The sequence below is a fragment of the Oreochromis aureus genome, linkage group 22 (assembly GCF_013358895.1).
Source record: "Oreochromis aureus strain Israel breed Guangdong linkage group 22, ZZ_aureus, whole genome shotgun sequence".
In the NCBI taxonomy this organism is placed as follows: domain Eukaryota; kingdom Metazoa; phylum Chordata; class Actinopteri; order Cichliformes; family Cichlidae; genus Oreochromis; species Oreochromis aureus.
The window spans coordinates 9,572,049-9,592,680 of NC_052962.1; the positions used below are offsets into that span (position 1 = coordinate 9,572,049).

General features: G+C 40.4%; 1 protein-coding gene across 2 annotated transcripts in view; it reads left to right on the top strand.

The window, feature by feature from the left end:
- LOC116315958 (hippocalcin-like protein 1) overlaps positions 1 to 20,632 on the top strand; it is a 46,083-nt gene that overhangs the window by 14,964 nt on the left and 10,487 nt on the right. The window contains exons 1-3 of one of the 2 annotated variants that reach the window (XM_039605980.1): positions 12,174 to 12,241; positions 16,541 to 16,709; positions 20,247 to 20,528. In XM_039605980.1, the coding sequence (XP_039461914.1) occupies positions 16,614 to 16,709; positions 20,247 to 20,528 (378 nt within the window). In that variant the 5' untranslated portion in view covers positions 12,174 to 12,241; positions 16,541 to 16,613. Of the gene's footprint in view, positions 1 to 12,173; positions 12,242 to 16,540; positions 16,710 to 20,246; positions 20,529 to 20,632 lie in introns of those variants that run through there. The other variant, XM_031734408.2, reaches the window with a different exon arrangement.

The window sequence follows — 20,632 nt, forward strand, 5'->3', positions numbered from 1 at the left end:
CCGTTGTCCAGTCGTCCTGTGGTTGCTGCATTGCCAATGACTGATAGTGTCGCTGACCGGGCAGCAGGATGTTAATGTGAGAGTGTAGTAATATCCATCCTCTATGGTGCATAGTGTGGGGCCCAAACGCAAAAACAAAACAAAACAAGGAAGGAAGATTAACATAAGAGGATGGATATGAGCCAGACACAAAAAGAGTATTAAGTGATAACATTTGCTAGCTCTTTACTTTTTGACCTTAAGCCTGTAGGTCTACCATAGGTTGATAATGATGGACTGATCGATGAAGCCACTCACACACACATATTTATTTCAAAGTATGCAGAAGTGTAGGCACGACCTTGTGTGCAGGTGCCTGTGCATGCCCAGACATGCCTGTGCTGCAAGTGATCGGTATATGTGGAGATGCGACTAGGGCTGGGCTATATCATACCGTTCACGGTAATACCGGTGTAATTTTGGGCAACGATAGGAAAATGAAATATCGCGATAGAATATGGGTAAAACGCGCATGCGCAGTGCCTATGTTTACATATGCACATGGCGGCGACGCAGAATGAGAAGAGCGAAAGTGGATCGTTAAATGAAACGGATGAACCAGAACTGGTTTGTAAAAATGCTGCAACTTCAGTGGTGTGGAACTGGTTTAGCTTTCGTCCGTCAGATACACAACAAAGCACTATTTTTGGTAGAGCATGCCAGCGGGCCATCGTTATTACCGTGTTGTTTGGAAAATACGGCACACTTAAAATCAATCCTTTGATTTTTCTGAAAATCAACAGTGCCCCTTATAATCCCGTGTGCCTTATGTATGAATTCTGGTTGTGTTTACTGACCTCGAAACGATTTTATGTGGTTCACGGCGCTCGAAAATCTGTCAGATGTTTCAGTACGACTTTGCTAAGGTACAAACCCGCACCGCTTGATGGATTGTCAGAGCATTACGGCTATCGTAGGCAGGAGCCTCGCGGAGTGATACGTACTGTGCTTCAACATAATATTACCGTATTATTGTGTGTATAACCTCTTTTAAGTTTTGTGGATATTATACATGGTTATGCTGAGGATATGTCGGCCAATTTCCACTGGAAATGCCTTTTGGTTAAACTGTCAGCAAGGAATTTGCATTTGCACTGTTAAATTTTTATATAACTTTAATGCACATAAAAAATAGCTGCTTGTTTAAGTGAAAATACATTGATGAGGTTTTTTGCACTAATAAAGTTGTGGAGTTGTAAAGTATTTTGTCTAGTGTCAATTATATCGTCAGTTTAGAGCTGGGCGATAAAACGATAACGATATGTATTGCGAAATAAATTTTTCTCGATAGAAAAATTAAACTATTGCGATAGACCTCATCTCTCTCTGCTCTCTTAAAAAAGAAAAGAAAAGAAGAACAGCCAATCCAAATTAAGTAGCGCAGAGCCGAACCAATCACAGCCGCAGCGTCACGTCACGTGACTTGTTACGTACAGCACAAGTGCCAAGCCGCGCATGTGTATTTGTTTGGGAAGCAGCCAGCCGCTGGTAACGGAGGAAAGTGTGTTTCGTAGTGATGTGTCGGTCGCGAACGAAATGGCTTGACGTGAACGACGCGAGCGGCTCCTTATCGCGAGCCGTGGTTTTTTTCTTTCTTTTCTCACCTCTCTCTCGCACTTTTTTTCCGCTTCACTCATGGCGAGCCTTGTGCTTTGCGCTGAGCAGAGGGGGGCGGTAGTTACAGTCGCAGTAGCACAGGAACAGAGCGGGAGGGAGAGAGAGAAAGAGAGCCAGGGACAACAACGTGACATTAGAAAGGTATAGTGATCATCCACAACTATTTTCAGTTGCAGATGATAAAGGATTCAGAAAGTTAAGAAAGCTATACAACAAGGAGAGATTGAGAATTTCCTTTTAGTTCTCAGTTTATTTGATATTGACAAAAGTTAGTCAATTTTGTCTGTTCTTCTGTAAAACAAACTAAGATTTATTTTCAGAATTAATATTTTGTTTCTAAGTGGAATTGACAATTTAGTTTTGTCTGTTTTGTTTGTTCTATTTTGAAACTTAAACGCTTTAGCGGCTGCCTTTTGTGTAGTTTGCAATATTTGCCTTTATTTATCTGAAAAATTCTCATGTTCCTTAAGTACATCTGCCCTGTTGAACTTATTATGGGAAATAAATATTAAAATCAAGACAAGCTGCTGATTATTTCACATTTTACTTGTGAGCAACGGCACATTTAAATCTTACAAATATAGTTATTTGGCTTATATCGTGATATATATCGTTATCGCCTGAAATGAAAAAAACATATCGTGATATGAAAAAATCTTATATCGCCCAGCTCTACGTCAGTTATATCATTATCGCAAATTTTCAAATGTATATCGTGATAAATATTTTTGGTCATATCGCCCTGCTCTAGATGCGACATGAAATTATAGTGAACCTCATATTAATCACTGCTGATCAATCCCCAACATCATCGTCCATCGGCACATCCTGAGGTTCAGTTTATTAAAAATCATCAGTAACAAACATCTGCATCAGATTCAGATAGGGATTGGTGACATTGTTTGGTTTTTTTCTAAATAAGCCGGCTTGTACCAGTGAGGGAAAAAAACAAGAACTTTCTCACTTTAAATTAAAGCTGTTAGAAATTGAACTGAACAGAACAAACCCTAAAGATCAGGAACACAACTTGTAGACTGTTGCAAACAAGGATTCAGATATTAATGGTTATTAATCTTAAATGACCATAATTTCCACCTCTACTTCATGTACACTAATATTTTCCTACATGTGGTATCATTGGTGAGAACTGCTCCAATAATCTGCCTATAATCCTTAGTCCATCCACAGGAGGATTACCATGCCCTGATAGCTGTGTGGCTGCTATACTAGCATGTTAGTGTGAGACTAAATGGCTCAGATTATGATGAGTTAAAGGACATCAGGTTAAATGAGTGGTGCAGCTCAGTCTGATGGGTAATTATTTTGAATTATTACCCATGCATAGAATTAGATTCTATCTCTGCTAGGGCTTTGGTATATATACATCTGCACATGAAAGGAGACAGACAAGATGTACATCTGCAAATACCTTAATAACCGAGTACTTTGAGACAAAGTAACAGATTAATATTATTGACAATCCCTCGGCAAGTTTCTCATCATGTCGATTGGCTCCACTGGCATGGACTGTAGCCAGTAATAGTAGTATTTATGCTTTTTGCTGTTTAAACTCAGTAGGACATGAACCAGTTCTCCTTCTTGATTTAAAACACTGTGTTTAATTCATGCTGTAGCTGGTGTAGCCCAGCACCCTACAATGTAGCCTGACATATATCTGACAACTACACAACATAGCATCGCACACCTTAACGATTGTGATAGGTCTGTTTGATAGTAAACATGGTATTGATTAGTTCAAGCTTACTTGTTTCTAGCGTGCTCTTGCTAATGCTAATGCAGTTGTAGCCAATTTTCTTATTTTCATAATCTAATAATAATCTAATAATCACCCCAACTGGTCGTGGCAGATAGCTGCCTGTCTCTGAGCCTGGTTCTGCTGGAGGTTTCTTCCTGTTAAAAGGCGCTTGCTCATAGGGGGTCATATGATTGTTGGGTTCTCTGTATGTATTAATGTAGGGTCTACCTTACAATATAAACGGCCACTGTTGCTATGATTTGGCGCTGTATAAATAAAATGTAATTGAATTGAATTAAATAATCTGTGTGAGGGAGAGTTTCTGAAGTTGTCTTTCTTTTCTGCATTTCAGTGAAAATTAGTTGGAGATTTATTAGCCCCAAGTCCAGTATGGATAGCTCTGTTTTACTTTTCATGGCATAACAATGGAGACACACCAGGGGGCAAGTTAAAAACCACAGGATAAGAGACTCACTGGAGGAACAGCTGAATGATATTTAAGATTACTACAAAACTGATCTACCTGCCCTGCCAGGTAGAGAGAAAACACAAGAAAGGAAGGGCGAGCGCTAGCTGGTTAGCAGCAACTGAACTTCCAAAAAGCCAGGGACTGTCCTCTAGAAAATCAATTGTGGTTGGTTAATATACCAGGGCAAATAAAGTCTGTGTGTTGGAAATGTTGATCAGACATGATATTTACCTCAGAACGTTAGTTTAAAAAAGCTGTGAAAGGTTTCCTAACTGTCTGAAAACCCATGATAGTGGCTGGTAGTTTTCTGGGCGGGTTTTCATATTGGTTTTTTCTTGGTGGAAGCTGTAGAGCATATCTGACAATGGAAAACCTTATTGCCTAATATTGTCTTACAGACTTACCAGGCTCAGCTGCCGAGGTCAAGTTGTCTCCAGGAGGAAGATGAGCAAACTTGCGGCTGTATCACCAACCCTCACCCCTCCTCCCCCATGGGAGCTAGATTCCTGGTGATATAATAGGCTGTCTTAGTGGAGGGCCACGATTCAGCCTGTCAGCAGCCTGCCTCCTGTCTTGGGTTTGCACAATGAGCAGCAGACCCTATGGATTTTCATATATTATTATGCTCAGGCCCTGTGCTAGAATTACACACTCGCTAAAGGTCAGAGCGGTGCATAGAGCAGATACTGAGACAAAAACAGACGGCGAGAGAAGGGGGGGAGGGAGGAAGGAAGAGGAAAAAGTCACATTAATTATCCATCAGTGTTCCACTTGTTTTGTGTAGTCTTTTTTTATTGCTCCTCTTTTGCTCTTTCTTTTCCTCCTCTTAATCTGCTACCTTTACAGAGCGAAACCTAACCTCGCAAACATTCTTCAGTCATAATGTCTCTCGGTCTCACATATGGTCTAATCATCGAAAGGAAAAAGCTCGGCTCCCTTTGATGCGCCAACTGTGCCGACACCCTGCTCGCAGTCTCCTCAAACCTGGCCCTTCCCACACAAGCACATGGTGCGCTTCAGTTGGGAAGCTAGCTAGAACACCCTCCCGTGCTGTGAATGTGCAGACAGATGCAGAGCTGACCTGAGCCGTATGCTGGCTAGCACACAAGTCTTCCTCAAAGCAACAGCTCTGAGGAAGACTGAGTGTTCGTGCAGTCAGCCAAATGCTTCGTTTTCTGTCTGAACATGTTTACGGCGCACTGATGTGTTTTCGCCATTAGCTGCAATGAAATCAAAAAATAAGGCTTTAATAGCTGCCCACACCTTCCCGTTTATGAACACTCTCCCTGCTCTGTTTCCATACATGAAATGGTTAGTGTAAACAGCATGAAGTGCATTACCAAAGGTATACTGTTCAGATTCTGTTTCAGCCTAAAAATTCATAACAAAAAGTGTGTAGTTACAGCACACAATTGCTTTTGCCTTGGACGCAGCGGTTGTGTGCGTTTGCAGTCGCTCAACGCAGAATTTCTCTGCAGTTCTGCCCCATGCATGTGTGAGGGGAGCAGGATGAAGTAGTTAACAAATGCATGCTGGCTACATGGTGAATTTTGCCTTAGTGACTGTGAAGATGAGCTTCCCAGTGTCAATATTTTATAAGGAACTGCTGTGAGTAGGCTTTCCACCAGTCTGGCTTCTAGAAAAATATTACATAAATATTATATAAATGAATATCTTCTCTTCTCATGTGGGACCGGCTGGCTCATATATCTTTCCTATGAGCAAAAATTAAAGAATATGGGTACATTCCTGTGTGCTGACATATTTGGGCATGTGCATCTTTTTTTTTTCCTATTTTTTATCATACACAAACCCTCTGAGGTCTAAATTATCATTTATGGTGACCCTGCACTAACCCTGTGCTACCAGAATATGTAATTTTGTTGTTTTTAAAAGCTCTTTCTTCTGGTTCTTGGCAGTCAGGAGAAAGTAGTAAACATTCTTACTGGGATTTTGATCTTTTTCCAATAAAAGTACTTTTACTTACCCCTAAAACAAAGGGTTAGGGTTGGGGTTGGAGTTTGGGGATAGGGTTGATGGTGTTGCTGATGACGACTTCAAGCACAAAGGGGTAAAGGTATTTAAGTCATGGAGGTAAACCTTTTTCCCACATGTCAGTCAAAAACTAGAGCAGTTGGTGGTACGGACAGTAATTTCATTTTGAACCATTCCTGTTCCCATTAAACAAAGTGTTCATGGCTGGATACAGATCTTTATTGAGTCTCCAGTAACTCTATACAAACCACTATCACTGCTTTCCAGAGTTTGATTTCTCTCAGTTTGAATGATTATTTTGTGTCTGCTAGCATAGATTTAAGTTTAGGGTTATCATCAACAATCACTTAGACCTCCAAGGGTTAAACAGATTCGCTAACAGAGAGCCAATCTGTATTCTGCCGATCTGTTGGCGACCCAAGGAAATAGATAAGTTGTGGGGGAGGGTTACTGCTCAATGCTTTCAGTCATGAAATTGAGATTTGTACTCCTGGATGCAGGACATTATTTCCTGTCTTTGTGACCTAGATGGAAATAGCATTGCCCTCTGATGGATGTGTTATAAATGAGGTCAGCCTCCTCCCAGATGGAGGTCTGAGTTTTTGAAAAGAGGTCTACAATTGGGCCGATGAAGAAGGCATGCTGGCGGTATCGCAGCATTAATACCACCTGCCTTAATGGTGTGTAGACTTCGAAACCACTTTTAGCTGTTTTAGCATGGCACTGGGATGTTGGCAATAGATCCTTACATTTTGGTGCACTGGGGTTGGATGATTAATTAGACTTCAATTTATTAAGATGTTGACTTTTAAGAGAAGAGAATCCAGTTAAAATGATTAGTTTTTCCATATATTTGCACTACAAGGTTTTCCCCAAGAGGACCCTTTTCAATTAAAGCAGTGCTCATTCATCCTTCTCAAAACCCCAAACTTACTCGCTGTTTAGTTCAGATGGAGCCGAGACAATGGAAAAAGGACCTTTGGTCCTCAACACTATATCTGAAAAATGTCAAAGTCACAACAAGATTTCCATCCTTTGACAAGATCATTAACTGTTCCCTGCAGCTGCCCGTGTCTACAGATCCAGCATCTTGTGGTGGAGGCTGTGCCATAATTTCTATGTTTTTCATCTAAATTAGATTTTTAACTTGCAAAAATTCCCTGTAAAAAGATGCAATTTTCAAAAGGCCAGTAAGGCCAGTAATGCATAATTGTGTTACATTAATAGTTTTGGTATAACAGAGTAGACCCTGTTTCCAGGGATATGCCTCCATGCACTGGACCGATCCCAGTTCATTCTGAAGATTTTGTTGAAGATCCATTTGGGATTCAAGGAGTTTGGAGTCTGGCTCAACATCTTGGTCTCTTCGCAGTGGTCCTTACTCCCGAGTAGTTTTTGTTTTGTGGGTGAATCTGACGTAGAGAGTGGGATTGCACCAAACAGAAGATTGCTTGTAACTGGTGAGCTTCTTACTCAGCTAAACAAGGAAAAAATATTAGACTGACCGCTAGTCTAAAACTAAGAAACACTAAATATCAAGTTAAATTTGAGAATTGCTTTATGGACCATGTCAAAAACCAGTAACAAAGACATTTGAAACCATTAATCACATTCATTCTTTTTCTGTCTTCTTGGTCTTAAAAGCAAAGTGACTATAATCATAATTCACGATCAGTCACTGAGTATAGGTTTTCAGTTTGACCTTTCGAATTCACAGTGGGGATTTACCGCTTTTGTGAGTTTGCATGACAGTAAATGGAATATCATTCGACTGTAATTTATAGCATCCTTGAAATCTTTAGCTTCACTATTAATTGCAGCATTAACCTCTTGACATATAAGTGTCTGTGGTTAGGGCTAGGATGATTGTGAGCCTCATGCTAAGCCAGCACATTTTTAGAAAAACGTTATATTTTAAGTAAAGGCTCATACTTGTATGTCATAAGCTTTTCCCATCTCAAATGGGCAAATTTTCCACAAAAAGAGAGCCCTACCACAAACCGGAGTGGGACACTGCGACCTTGGTGCAAACAGAATAAATAGATATCCATTGATCATGTTCATAAACAGAATACATATTGAACAAATAGGAAAGATAAAATAAACAGTTTGCAGTTCTCTGAATCGATTGCAATAATATCTGAAGTATGATTAGCAGCTATTTCAATCATGTGAAAAGCTCCATCAAAAAAGGCGTCCCTGATTTACCCCTAAACTCTCCTCTTCATCTGTCTGTTTTTCTCTCCGTCTCTCAGAGAGGTGAATGCCACATAAGCCTTTTAAGCCTTAGCCTGCTGCACTTATGTGACCTTAGATGTTACTTCATCATACCCCGCTCTCTTCTTATCGTTTTATACATTAGTCATTTTGAATGAAGGAGGAACGGTTTTAGATCATACTGTATTGCATTGTGTGTGTGTCTGTGTGTGTGTTCACATATCTGTGACTACTCAGTAATGTGTGTGTTCCCTCTTTGATAGCAAGTTATTATCAGCATTTAGTCCTGCTCTGAAAACTCTCTCTGCAGCAGCAAAGAGCTCCACACTGAGGACCAGTCCTCATTCTTATTTTTAACCACTCCATTAATGTCTTTTCTTTCAATAACTCTCAGTTTCTTCAACAATCCTTCTTCCTGTCCTCTTCCTCTGCTTCTTTATATCTATTTTTTCCCACCGCTTCTTAAGATGGAAGCACAAGAATTTGGAGACTTGACGAACTGATTTGTATTGATCAGCTGCCTCTGCCAGGCAGGCAGTGACAAGGCACAATATGGAGCAGGTTCAGGAAAGGAAGGATGGGGTTGATGGGAGAATTATTCTTAAAGGGCCATGATCATATCTATTATTTACACAAGAAAAGCTCTTTGTTGGTTCATTTTTGTGAAATACTAATGAATTGTTCCTGAATCAACATTCCCCCTAAGTTTTACTGAGCTTTTTAGCATCTTCCAGTTTCTGTCTGATTTAGTCCCATAACATCACGTGTTTGGCGGGGCGGGGGGGGGGGTGTTAGTCTTATACGTCTCTATAAGTTTATAAGTCTTATAAACCCCAATTCAAAAAGCAGACAAAGTAAACAACTAGTAAACTTTTAGCACAGACTTTTGTCGCTAAAGATCTGAACATTCCCTCATTAGTTTCAGCAAACAAGCTAACTAATGCTAGCAATGGAGTGCTAATGTTACCATTTGCTTCAAAGGCATTTGTAACCATTTATAAAAGGTGTTTAATGTCATCACTGTTTGTAAAATGTAATTAAAATGTTCACAATCAGGGGACAGTGTTTTACCGCTTTTGCTACGTAGCAACCATTAGCATTAAGACCTTTGATCTTAGCCTTTCAAAAGAAATGGTCCCAGTTCAATCATACTCGGCATGATCAGTTATTCTTTTAATCTTACATTACTGCATCTATCATACCACCACTTTGCATTCTGTTGATAGCATTAGGTACCAACTTTTTTTTTTTTAATTAATAGTTAGTAGCTTTAAAGTTGCCAAAAATCTCATCCCATTGTATCAGTATTTCATTATCCTCAAAACTCTGCTCAATGCTTTAGTTCACCATAAGTGCGCTGTTGAATATATTCAAAGTTTTTTAAACGAGGTCTAAAATTGACTTTCCTCATTGGTGCCTTCAGGGATGCTGCAAAAAAAGATTTGCATTCATGAATTATTTTGCCCTTTAGAGGATAAACCATGAAGAATTCTGGCGGCGACTGGATGTCATGACGGAGATACGATTTCAGAAGCAATAAAGGAAGAGTGAAATTCAGAAGTAAGTTTCAGGAATAAGATTTGCAAGTTGCAGTCAATGACACAATGACCCAGCAGTTCTGATCTGATAACTCGTCGATCACAAATCTTTTTGTTCCTACGTGTTCACAAATAATTTTATTTCCAAATAATATATTCCTCCAAAACTTACAGTCATTTGGAAATAAGTCTGTCAAAAATCTGTGAAAACCAGCTTCACTCTTTGTAGGTTTGAGAGTCTTAAGGTGTGTTTTCATTTTTCAATCTGCATTCTTTCTAATGTACAGTAGGGGACGACTCCTCCGGTTCCAAAAAGAGGTGCATTTGTATAGAGTTATATGAGAAAACAGCCCTGCGCTGTGAGCTCAGTAAATGCTGTAATAATCAATATAATACATTTGTAGGCTTGGCTGCTAGTTTTAAATCTCGTTGAATACAACATGATGTTCATTTTGTAAATTAAAGTATGAGCCCATTACATACAATTGATTTATACTTCTGTGTAAAATATTTCTGAAACCTTATGCTGGAACCTACGCTGTAAGCTAACACCTCAAAGGTGCTGACCACTTGCAAAGGCTTCATTGTAGACTCTACACAGATTCATGGCAGTAAATATAAAAATATAAACGTATCATTTAAGCTTTAGAAACTGCAAGGGTACGTAAAGGGTGAACAGGAGAGAACCAAACAACGATCCCTAAAAAGAGAGCAGTTAGGATGCAAATACCTTTCAATCGTTTACTATGTTACCATTTTCTAATTTGTCACCTACACAGTGCACAAATACATTTATCATCAAAAGTGAGAAAAAGGTGTCAAAAAATAAGACTCAAATTCTTTTGTGAGAACAATCGCTGTGAGACCACGCCAGGCTATCGCTTATCCCCGGAGTGACAGGGAGAAGCACCAGGAGGGCTGCTCCAATAGAAGAAAAGGAAATTGTTGGGCAGAAATTACGGAAAATTGCGAGGAAGATAAAAGCATGAAGAGCAGGACGGGGAGGAAAAGAAAGGTATAAGCTGCCCAGCATCTCAGGTGGCCTCTCAGATTGCTGCTCTTTGGCTCTTTGAGAAGAAGCAACGGGAGACGGCAGACTGAAAACACTCGAGTGAAGAATAATTTTAAAAAAATCAATGGTGCCTGTCAGTTTTTTTGATCTGTCGCTCTTTTCACATGGCACCAGCTTGGTGTGCTTTATTCAAGTACCGTATACCACTTCAGCATCCCCCCACCCCTCTTGTCTGTCTTCTCTCCAGTCCTCTTGCTTTTTTTCCCTCCCTCTCTCTATCCCTTTCCCTCCCTAATGACTGAGCTGCTGGCAGGCGATATGAAGGCGACATTTTCTCATCGTAAAAGCATATTAAACAGTCGAGAAAGAGACCAACTCTCTGAAATGTTAAATTGAACTTTGGACTTATCTCTAGCTCTCTAGCTTGCCTTTTTTTATACATTCTTCCTGCCTCTTTTCCCATTTCCACCTCTCCATCTCAAACTTTTCTACCTCACTACTCTCTCTTTCAATTTATTGCTGCTAAAGTTGGGCAGATGTTCTGTAAAAGCCTTTTATTAAAAACCTGATATTGGCCAGCCAATGTCGTCCTCTTCTTTTATAATGGCAGTGCGTCCCTGACCACAGTTAGTCAATATAGTTTTAATACTTTTTATTTCACATGGGCGCCCAGAGAAATAATTTCAGCCTGGTGTGGGAGGATTTTACTGAACGGTCTGTAAAACCTGCAATGAAACCTGCTTCAATCCTCCTTAAGGAGCAGCTTACACAACTAGAAGAACTAAATTACTTGTAGAATCAACTGATGTGCTCTAAGGTACTTCTGATGGGTTTTCTGGGTAATATAATTGTATCTATCTATCTATATAAAATGTATCTAGCACATAATAGCAGGGTGTAAGATGCTAGCAGGTAGGGCATTCATGGAACGCTATAACCAAGTGGCCGGCATATTATGACAGCAACATCAGGAAGAAGGAACAAGAGAAGCTGGAGAAGTACCAAGGGCTCAGAGAAGATCTCAAGAAGATGTGGAGGGTGAAGGTAACAATGGTCCCAGTGGTAATCGGAGCACTCGGTGCAGTGACTCCCAAGCTAGCCGAGTGGCTCCAGCAGATCCCAGGAAGAACATCCGGTATCTCTGTCCAGAAGAACGCAGTCCTGGGAACAGCTAAGATACTGTGCAAGACCCTCAAGCTCCCAGGGCTCTGGTGGCAGACCCGAGCTTGAAGGATGGACCGCCTGCAGGGCCAAGAGGAGAAATTTTTTCTACATGTGTTACATAAATGGCTGAAATCGTGAATGCTATGAAAAAAAACTCTTATCATATTAGTTTTCCAATTACATAAAAGCAAACAACAACAATAAAATGGTAAATAGAGCTTTAGCATCAGCAGCTAACTAAATATTAATTTAACATAAGCATAAGTAACACTGAAAAACCCAGTTATGTGATTCATTAATACTGCAATTTATGTCGCTAACATTAGCAAGGCAGCTAACGTGTTGACATAACTTTGTTCGATGGGATTTGAATGGTGTGGTTAGTCTGTATCCCCCACCTCCAGCTCTTGAGCCAAGCTAGCTAGCTTTGAACGGTATGTTTTGCTGACACCTCGATCAGACTCACTCTAAAACAAACTAAGTACCAAGCTTTTAAAGAAATGGGCCATTAGTTGATGTGAAGTTATCATGGTGTGTATATGAAAACTTAGTAAAGTCATTAGACTGATACCTAAACAGGAGGGGCTACTATGAACCATACATCAGCTACAAAGGGACGTATAATGAGTGAATCGCTTTGTGTTTACTCAAAAATACCACATTTCTTTTTAATTAGTGAGAGTGTCAGACTGCAGTGCTCTGAAATGGTGTTTTTGGATTTTCAGGAAGGTACTTGGGGAAAAAACAGTTAGGTAGCACCTCTAAATCCACAGATCTGACTTTCTGTCACCTCTTTTCCCTTTCTCTCTGTGATCCTGCTTTGTTCTTAAGCCATTTGTCTGTGTAGCTTTGTCTCTCATCTTCGCCTGCCTTTCTCTCTTTTCTCCATGCGAAGATCATCAGGGTAGAAGTCAGTGACCCGCTTAGCAGCTCTGAAACAGATGTTCACAGGGTTTGTGTATGTGTGCGTATGGACTTATGACGGGGCCTGACAACAGCAACTAACAAGCAGTGGGCACTTAAACTGGGGAGATGGATTAATGTTTTTTCATGTTTCAGGATGGAAGGATAAGCAATAAAGGGACAGTAGGGATTGGGAGTTAGATTGGGATTAAAATAACTGTGGCTGTGGCTTCTTTGACCGACTGACATGCACACAGAGTTGTTGTGGATCACAGCTTGGTTAAAGAACACAATTCTAGGGGGAAAGAAGAGAGTTGTGAGTTCACAGAAAGGGTCAGTGTGCTGGAATAGGTTTTGTTGTGCAGTTGTAGCGTAGAGTACTGGCAGTCAGCCTATCACTTTGCATTATTGAGTCTTTAGGACAGGATCTGACTGACTCGTGGCGGTAGCCATTTTTGTTTCAGTTTTAGGGAAGGTCTCGATGAAATAATAATACAATATGATTGTAAAGATCACTGTTGTGTTTAATACACAGTGATTAACAATCGTATTGGTTTTGTTGTGAAGACTCAGATCTAAAAGCCGAGCGGATTGCAAAAAAGCGCCATGACATTCCAGATTTTTTCATATGTGAACTTGTAACATATAATATGAGGCCCCAACATTTCTTTAACACACAAAATATTTTCTGTGTCCGGTGTGTTAAGGCCTTGAGCATGACTACGAAGAACACATGCCTAAAGTAAAGACCTCATAGGGTAACTGTTTGTTTTTTTGTTTTTTTTAAGTCAGTTACTTCAAAAGCTGGATGAGCTTGCTCTTAGGATGCAGCTGTGGTTCCCATTCTGAGCTTTTCCACCAACAATAAATACACTGGACCTCACTGAGAAGAGGAAAATCCCATGATCTGTTCACAGAACAGTCCTCAAAAGGTCCTCAAAAATTCTGATGTGAACATTTTAGCAGGTCTTCATAAACTCACTCACTTTCTGTTCGTGTTGTTTGGATATCAGCCCAAATCATCTGCAGTGTTCCACATAGACATCATGTGGAAGCGACCCTCGTGGCTAATTAAAGCAGAGGTTGACTGTTTCTGTTTGTCATCAGGAAACCTTTGTTGCTGTTATTCAATCACCTTTGTCTCAACAATTAAATTTCACATTTGGGCAGCGTGGGAAGGAATTATTAATCGTTACAGGAACTAGAAAGTGTGTGCATCAGTGAGTGCGTGACAGGTGTGTGTTTTCCAAATGCTCATCCAAGGCACAACGGTGCACTCAGTCTGTTCAGCTAAAACGTAAATTACTGGTTTACAGCGACTACCTACTCATTTCACATATAGCCTTCAGCGCTGCAGGCACCACCACTCAGTTACTTCTTGAGGAGAAATGGATTTATGTCTGTCTTTGTGGTTGGATTGCACATGATGTTTAAGACAAACCGAACTCTGCTGAGAGTAAAAACTCAGAGTTTTCTGTGTTGAAAATATGATCACTCAAACTATTTAAAAACATTGTGGACTTGAAATTTTCCTGGCCAAACTTTGAATTTGTGAACAAAAAGGAACAAGCTCTTCTGGGAAAAGACAAAAAGAAAGCATTGGTCCTCAGGTGTTTCTAAAATACACTCCAAAACCTGACGCCCTAGTTCGTTCAGAATCAAAGCAGCTCCGTCTGAAAATGGTTTGAACTTGACGGGAAACATTGGCGCTGCGCCTCATTGTCATCTGCCTGGGTTCACCTCTAAATGGGAGGTGTACTGTTGTCCAGGGATGGCAAACGACATTTTCTTATATCTTTTAGGGAAATAATACAAAGCATACTGTGTGAAAGTAAACTGCATTTTTGTGGCAGCTGGCAAATGGTCGATAATCGCAATGCATTCTGGGTAGTTGCCACTATGTTGGTGTTCGCGCAAAACCTAAGTAAAGATAGACATCAACAGGTATTACTCAATATGTTTTGTCTTTTTCCAATTCAATAAAATATAATTTTTTTCTTATTATTATTAACTAATATTTTTGTAACCACATACTGTAACCATACTGTAGATGTGTAACTGAAGTGCAACGACAGCACCCAGGCAGGACTGCCACATAGCAAAATCCCTACAAAGTCTTCAAACTGCTACCGAAGCCGTACATTGTCGGCTTCATGACCAGAGCAAAAATCTTCCTCCACTCTGCATGAACAAATCCAAGTTGAGTCCCATAATGGCCCCACAAAACGCTACGTCCAGATGAACAGATTCAACTTTTGGAGATTTACTTTCCTGGATGATTGAGAATGCATCAAGACGTCCCATAATGAGATAACTCTTTATGCACCCATAATGCACTTTGTTGGTGACACCACGATCCCAACCTCCATCACATCCCAGTCCTCCCTCTGCAACTTTCCCCAGACCCCAAACAGGAAGGACTCATAATTGATGGTTGCAGTTCCAGCGTCAGCAGGCTGGGGACTGACTACAAGAATTACTGTCAGTGCTCAAGCGTTTACAGTAAAGCCTTCAGAATGAGGGACTTAATATGAGTCTAATTTTATTAGCCGAGTAAAGAGATGGTTGAGTGCGTGGGTTTCGCTCCTGCGATGGTGCAGCTCTCGCCAGTCAGTGATAAACACCTGCAGCGCCCACGCCGTCCACCTCAAATGCCCCACCAGCTCGCTTTGACTTTGTAGAGGTCGAGTAAACACAAACAGGCCCGCGCTTGTTCTCGCTTCTTTGGGCACGTACACGAAAAGCCGACGGTGTAATTACCGAGCTCGACTGAGGAGAAAGTGGAGGTCAGGAAGCGTCTCGTTGGAGGTGTTCAAGCCCGACTGATACTGTAATTTTAATTTGCATCGCCACACACACAGAAGCAAACACTTTGATGGCTGAGCACAAGCTAATTAGTGGTCCAAGTAAGGACACAAAGTTAACAAGCACAAGTTTGTTGGACTTTTCTTTTACTGAAAGATGTTACAGTGCAGAACTATATGAACGTATGTATAGAAAGCTCTACCACAAGAAATACCACAAAGACATTATTTTAAATGAGGCAATCACTGCATTTCAACCCTAATTGGTGGCAATTTAAGGTATATTTAGTTTTTTTTCCTACTGTTAAAATCTCCTACTCTATGTATTTAATCTTTAACCACTATTGCAATCTACAAATTGCCTCCAAAGTACCTTCATTACATTATTAATAGGTATTGATTTTAAATAAGTTATGTATTCCTTTTCATAGTAATGGTTTTATTGTTTAGTTGAATTATTCAAATCGCATTTTGTGCAGCAGGTTGATCTGACATGAAGATTAGGAGATCTGAAGGCACACACCACACGGCTGATTTGACACACAGACACGCAGCTGGCTAAATAATCCCATAAAAATGTGATCAGTGGGCTAGCGTTGACGTCACCGGGGCGCACTCAGGATTATTTAACGTTTTGCGACTGTGATGCGGCAGTTTAAAGACTTGCGTAACATCTCGTGTCAAAGGGACTGGGTAACAGTACCGTCACAAGGCTTGCTTTGATTCCATTAAAAGACTTTGTGTGAGTTGCAAAGCTGTGCTGTCTGTTTGGAAGCGTCTATGTTACTGTTTCATGGTTTTCCCGATCATTTTATTTGTTCAAGTAGAAAGCAGCTGCTGGTTTTAATTGTAGCTCTGCGAACCCTCCCTTCTAATCCCTCATATGTTTTGTTTTTGTTTTTTTCATCTGTTGCCGAGCAGCTTTGGTGACGTTGCACTGTTTGCACTTCTCAATTGTCACTCGAGTTCACCCTCCTCTCTTCTTAATTGTTGCTGACCTACTGTTTCCTTATCTCTGATTGACAGGTGTGAAAAGCAGCCTGGCTAGTGCTATAGTCGCTGTTGTTGTCAAGGAAACCCAAAGTCCCATCCCGTTGCCATGGGGAAACAAAACAGCAAACTGCGGCCAGAGGTGTTGCAGGATCTCCGTGAGAATACCGAGTTCTCCGACCACGAGTTGCAGGAGTGGTACAAGGTGCACATTTCACACCCCGAACACGATACAGTGCTGTGCAAAAGTCTCGAGTCCCCCTTCAACTCTTTATGCTCTCCTTCCAAGGAGCAAGACTTTATTGTAAATTTTTAAAGTGGTCTTGAGCAATAGTTCTCCAGGCTTTCTGAAGGTGTTCAAAGTTTTTCTTTAGACATTGACTGCAAGTCCTTACACTCGATCATTTTCACAGGAATGCTTTCTCTTGTTTGTTGAGCCACATAACCCTGACGTATGATTCATTCTAGGATAAAATGGCACCTAATGCCACCTAAAGGCACCTAACCAGTGTTGTGTCTACACATGACAGACCACAGATCAGTAGATGAACAGTATCTGAAAGTCACATCCTTAAGAAACAGGATAAAATCCAGCACAGACCTGACACAGGACCTGAGATGCCTGAGAGTTTACAGCTGGCTCTTCAGCTGTATTTGGTGTATCAACATGTAAAGAGGAGGTCAGGAGAGAGGTACAACAGTCTGTTGCTGCAACCATCTGTAGAACATGATGGAGGCTTTGTCATGGTTTGGGGCTGCATTTCAGACAGTTGTGTTAGGGATCTTTTGGTTGATGATGGAAAAGATGGAAATGTACTCTCTGATTTTGATCCACCATTCGGTAGCATCTAGAAGGTGTCTGATTGGCCACAGCTTCATTTTAGAGCATTACAATGATCATAATCAAACTGCCAATACAGTAAAATCATTCCTGGTAGGAGAACTAACACAATAGAACACTTTCAGTCATGGATTGGCTCCCTGAGAGCCAAAAATTCAATGTTATGAAGCAATGTGGGATCATCCTGACAGAGAATAGAACAAAAGCTTTGACTGTCCTTCAAAAAGTCTGGAGAACTACTCCCAAAGATACTTAAAAAAAATGCTAAGGAAGCTGACCTAAGAGAGTTCAAGCTGTGTGAGAGAGTAAGGCCAGTCATACCAAATATTGACTTTCAAGCTCATTAAAACTATACAAACTTTAAATTTAAAGCTTTAAATACTGTATTTCTAATTGTGTTCCCACATGCTGCAATAAATTGCTGCATGAGAAGGAATGCAGAAAATTAAAATAAATGTTGAATGGCTCAAAACCTTTGCACAGTACTGTACTATAACTGTAGTCTTACACTACTGTACTTCCAAGAGAAATACTGTATCTTTTTGTTTTGCAGATTTGTATTGAATTGTATATAATGACAAATCTGGTATTTATATGGCATCTACATATAATGGACCAGTAATACTAATATAACTATAAGAGGTATCATTTGGCATAGATGTTTATAAAGCCATACGATGAAGCCAACAGCAAAGAACCAAAAACTGCAGTTTCTCAAACGGCCATTTGAGGCTTGAGGCTCAACTTTAGTACAGAAATAAACTGCCCAAGTTCTCTGACCAGGGCAACTGTGCAGGAGGTGGTTTTTTCAACTCTTCCATTTAACATTATACAGGGATAAATGTTAACTATTAATGAGGGTGGGGCAACTTTGAGCTACAGAATAGTGCTCACCTCAGGCAATTCGAATCACTGAACCAGATCTCTTATTTGTGGTGTTGGTGCCTTTTGGAGCATATTCACTGAAGTTATCCAGCAAATAATATGGATTGCAGTTTGGTTATTATACAGACAGATTGTCCAACAAATCCATGATCCTGTGTTGTTTGTTGAATTACAATCTTTTATTCTGTCATGGGATATCTTGATGCATGCTCAATCATCCAAGTAAGTAAATGTAGCGTTTTCAGTGGGAGAAACGTTTCGTCACTTATCTGCAGGTTTCCTCAGCCTTCAGTGGGCTGGTTTCAGTTATTGTGCAAATGTACTTGGGGAAACCTGCAGTCAGCTGAGACTGAAGAAGTCACTTGGATGAGTGACGAAACGTTTCTCCCATTGAAAACGCTACGTGCAGATGAACAGAATCAGCCTTTTTTGGTATAGTGGGCTATGTTACTTGGCTTAAACACAGATACCAGGTATCTGTACGATCTACTACCATCTACTCATACAGTGCCAACCAAGCTTGCTAGTGTTAGCTGATAACACAACCGTTTTTCTCAGATTCTTTGGCTATTTGGGAGCAACACAACTAGCTAGCAACTAGCTGAACCCATTAGCAAACTAATAAAAGCAATAACCCGGAGCATAAAAATGAATAATCTGGTCGATTTAAGTAGATTCGTCCATTGGTGTTATAAAAATATTCAGTGTTGCACCTTTAACTAAAACGTCTGAACAGCATGGCTTGAGTTATCATCTTCTGATATCAAAGTTGCATGTTTTAAAATAAAACTCTTTATTTATTTTTTCTCCAAAATCAGAATCATCCTGATCTTCAAACATTTCAAAAGCTCTTTGAATCCCTTCATTGTTGGTAAAAATAAGTTCTAAACTAGGCAAATATGTCACACAGCAGAGTTATGATTTATATCATGATTGTTAGGACATCCTTGCGTCTTCTGTACAGACATGTTTCTGTCTGTGATCTGTAACACTGACAGCAGTCTTCAATGCTTATCTCTGTCCACCACAGAGCACTTTCTAAACCCAGTCCTTTATTCAGTGGGGAGCTTAGCATTATGAAATGCCACAGTGACCTGACCTCACGAGTTATCTCATCTTATGCACATGGATATATGTGTAGTGGCTGCAGAGCTTTACGCATGGATTAAACCTATGGACCAGCTGTGCGTGCTGTCCTGAATAAGAGTTGTACAGGTTAAAGCCCCTCCCTCACTGACCTGTCACAGTGGTCGCAGCCCTCAGCAGATTAACTGCTTCTGAATGTGGGAGATGCTGGATGCTTCACTAAACACTGTGAAATTTCGAACACTGTCAATTAAAAAAATATTTATTAGGAGCACAACCCTGCTGATTTTTCCCCTACATTTGTGAGTAAAAATCCCAGCCATCAAAAATGGTTTCGTTACCACATTGCCTCTATCTTAAAGGTCTTTGTAAAAGAGCTTTATTTCTTTTGAACAAAGACCAGGGATTGAAGTGACTTTTACCTCCCTTTTTTTCCTCAGGCACAATGCCGCTTTATCAAATGTGAGGGCTTGAATAGAAGATAGCGTTGGCTTTTCTTATCCAAGACTAAGCTCCTTTTCAAAATCATTCTTATCAGAATAAGAAGTTACATGATTGAAAATGTTACTACTCAAAGTTTTGATTGAGAAATTTGATCTCTGACTGTTCTGATGTTTTGAAAAAGTTATGTTAGTTTCCTTACTTCTGGATAGAAACAAGGCCTTGCATATTTCAGCAACACAATGCTGAACTGCATACTGCATTTATTACAACAGCAAGGCTTTATAATAGAAGAATCTGGGTACTAGATTAGCCTGCCTACAGTCCAAAATAGACACTGATCACCTAAAATTCAATGCACTTTATTCAGCGTCCCAACTTTATTGGAATTGGAGTTGTTTTATGTTGTTCTATAGACATAAAGAAAATGTTAAAGGACTTATTTTCAACCTGTTCTCACCTAATATCTGCTTTTTTCTTTAACCTCAGGGTTTCTTGAAGGACTGCCCCAGTGGGACCTTGAATGTGGAGGAATTCAAGAAGATCTACGCCAATTTCTTCCCCTACGGCGATGCCTCCAAGTTTGCCGAGCATGTCTTCCGAACTTTTGACACCAACGCCGACGGGACAATAGACTTCCGGGAGTTCATCATTGCCTTGAGTGTGACGTCACGAGGAAAGCTGGAGCAGAAGCTGAAATGGGCCTTCAGTATGTACGACCTGGATGGAAATGGGTACATCAGCCGCGAGGAAATGCTGGAAATTGTAGAGGTAAGCAAGGGAAGCTGGTTAGTTTTGGTGGAAGTAAACACTTCTTCTGGCCTGGAGGGGTTGTCACATGTAGACCATGCCATTTGTCTCAAAACCTTCCGTTA